Source organism: Phalaenopsis equestris, unplaced genomic scaffold (genome assembly GCF_001263595.1).
Source record: "Phalaenopsis equestris unplaced genomic scaffold, ASM126359v1 Scaffold000014, whole genome shotgun sequence".
NCBI lineage: Eukaryota > Viridiplantae > Streptophyta > Magnoliopsida > Asparagales > Orchidaceae > Phalaenopsis > Phalaenopsis equestris.
In genome coordinates, this window is record NW_018164456.1 from 3121 (window position 1) to 4517 (window position 1397).

At 35.0% G+C, this 1397-nt stretch overlaps 1 protein-coding gene across 1 annotated transcript in view; it reads right to left on the minus strand.

Moving 5' to 3' along the window:
• Positions 1–353: 353 nt before the first annotated feature.
• The window catches only part of LOC110018346 (isoleucine--tRNA ligase, cytoplasmic-like), a gene marked incomplete at its 3' end in the record, with an annotated part of 6300 nt that continues 5256 nt past the window's right edge, over positions 354–1397 (minus strand). The window contains exon 6 of the mRNA XM_020715631.1: positions 354–519. Within this exon, the coding sequence (XP_020571290.1) occupies positions 354–519 (166 nt within the window). The remainder of the gene's footprint in view (positions 520–1397) is intronic.

A 1397-nucleotide genomic window follows, 5' to 3' on the forward strand; every position in this document is an offset into this window, starting at 1 on the left:
ATAATAACAAGTCTCCTCATAAAAAATGGATAACATATTTCGCCTGTCCACCTCTTCCACATAAATGACTCATTTCCATGGGCATAAACCCCTTGTTCTAATTGTGGATTATTTCCGCAGTTTAAAGAAACTAAAACAATGAGCATTTTTTTATTAAACAAATGATTGATCAATGCAAGGTTAAACTATCATCACCTAAATTTAAAAACATTAACTCAATGTGGAAACTACACTTGAGGATATCATTGACCAAATTCTAGCTGAAAAGGTAAATGACAAGCTTGCTTTCCAGTTCATTTATGGTTTTATAAATTATTAATTTGACGACATAAATAAAACATGGGCATATATACCTTTTGGATAACACCAGCAGCTATGCAGACCCTATAATCATCTTCACCAAATGCAGGAGCACAATGAACAACCCCAGTTCCACTATCATCAGTTACATAATTGTCAGCAACTACACTAAATGCCACCTCTGAGAACTCCAGGAAATAGTCAAAAACTGGCTTATATCTGCAATAAAGAGCATTTTCGTTAGCTTGAAATGTACTAAAATAACTGACAGGCAAAACAAAGAACGGAAAACTAATAATCAACAGTAAAGACTAAAGCACAACAATTCATTGTTGCCAGTCTAAAAAGAGAACTCAAAAAGAGTTTCTATTCCTATTGTCCTTAAAAATATTTAAGATAGGCATTTCAATGGCTACTCCGAAATAAAAGTTACAGAAATGAGAGCTTTCATGGTCACTTGTCATAAGGGAAAACAAAATAATTTGGAAATAGAATCTCTGCTAACACTTCAAAAACTTTCCAGTACAACAACAACAACAACATCAGCAACGAAGCCTTAATCCCACTACGTGGGGTTGGCTACATGAATCCTTTTTCTCCATTGCACCCTATTTAGTGTCATATTTTCATTTAGTTCTAATAAATTAAGATCATTTTTATACAATAAGCCCAAGTCTTCCTAGGTCTACCTCTGCCTTTCTTAACATAAGTCGAATCTAAAATATCTACTCTCCTAATCGGATTATCAGATGGTCGACGTTTAATGTGACCAAACCATATAAGACGACTCTCTCTAATTTTGTCCGTCACTGGAGCTATGCCAACCCTATCACAGATATAATCATTTCGCATTGTCTCTAAGTGCAAAGTCACTCATCCACCTAATCATTCTCATCTTGACAACACTTAACTTGGAATTATGCTTCTCTTTTAAAGTCCAACATTCAACGTCATAGAGCATTGCAAGTCCCACCACCATCTTATGAAATTTTCCTCTCAGACTAAGAGATACTTTTTCATCACACAAAAGGCCCAAAGCATTCCTCCACTTCAACCAACCAGCTTGAATTCTACTATTAACATACCCATCTATATCA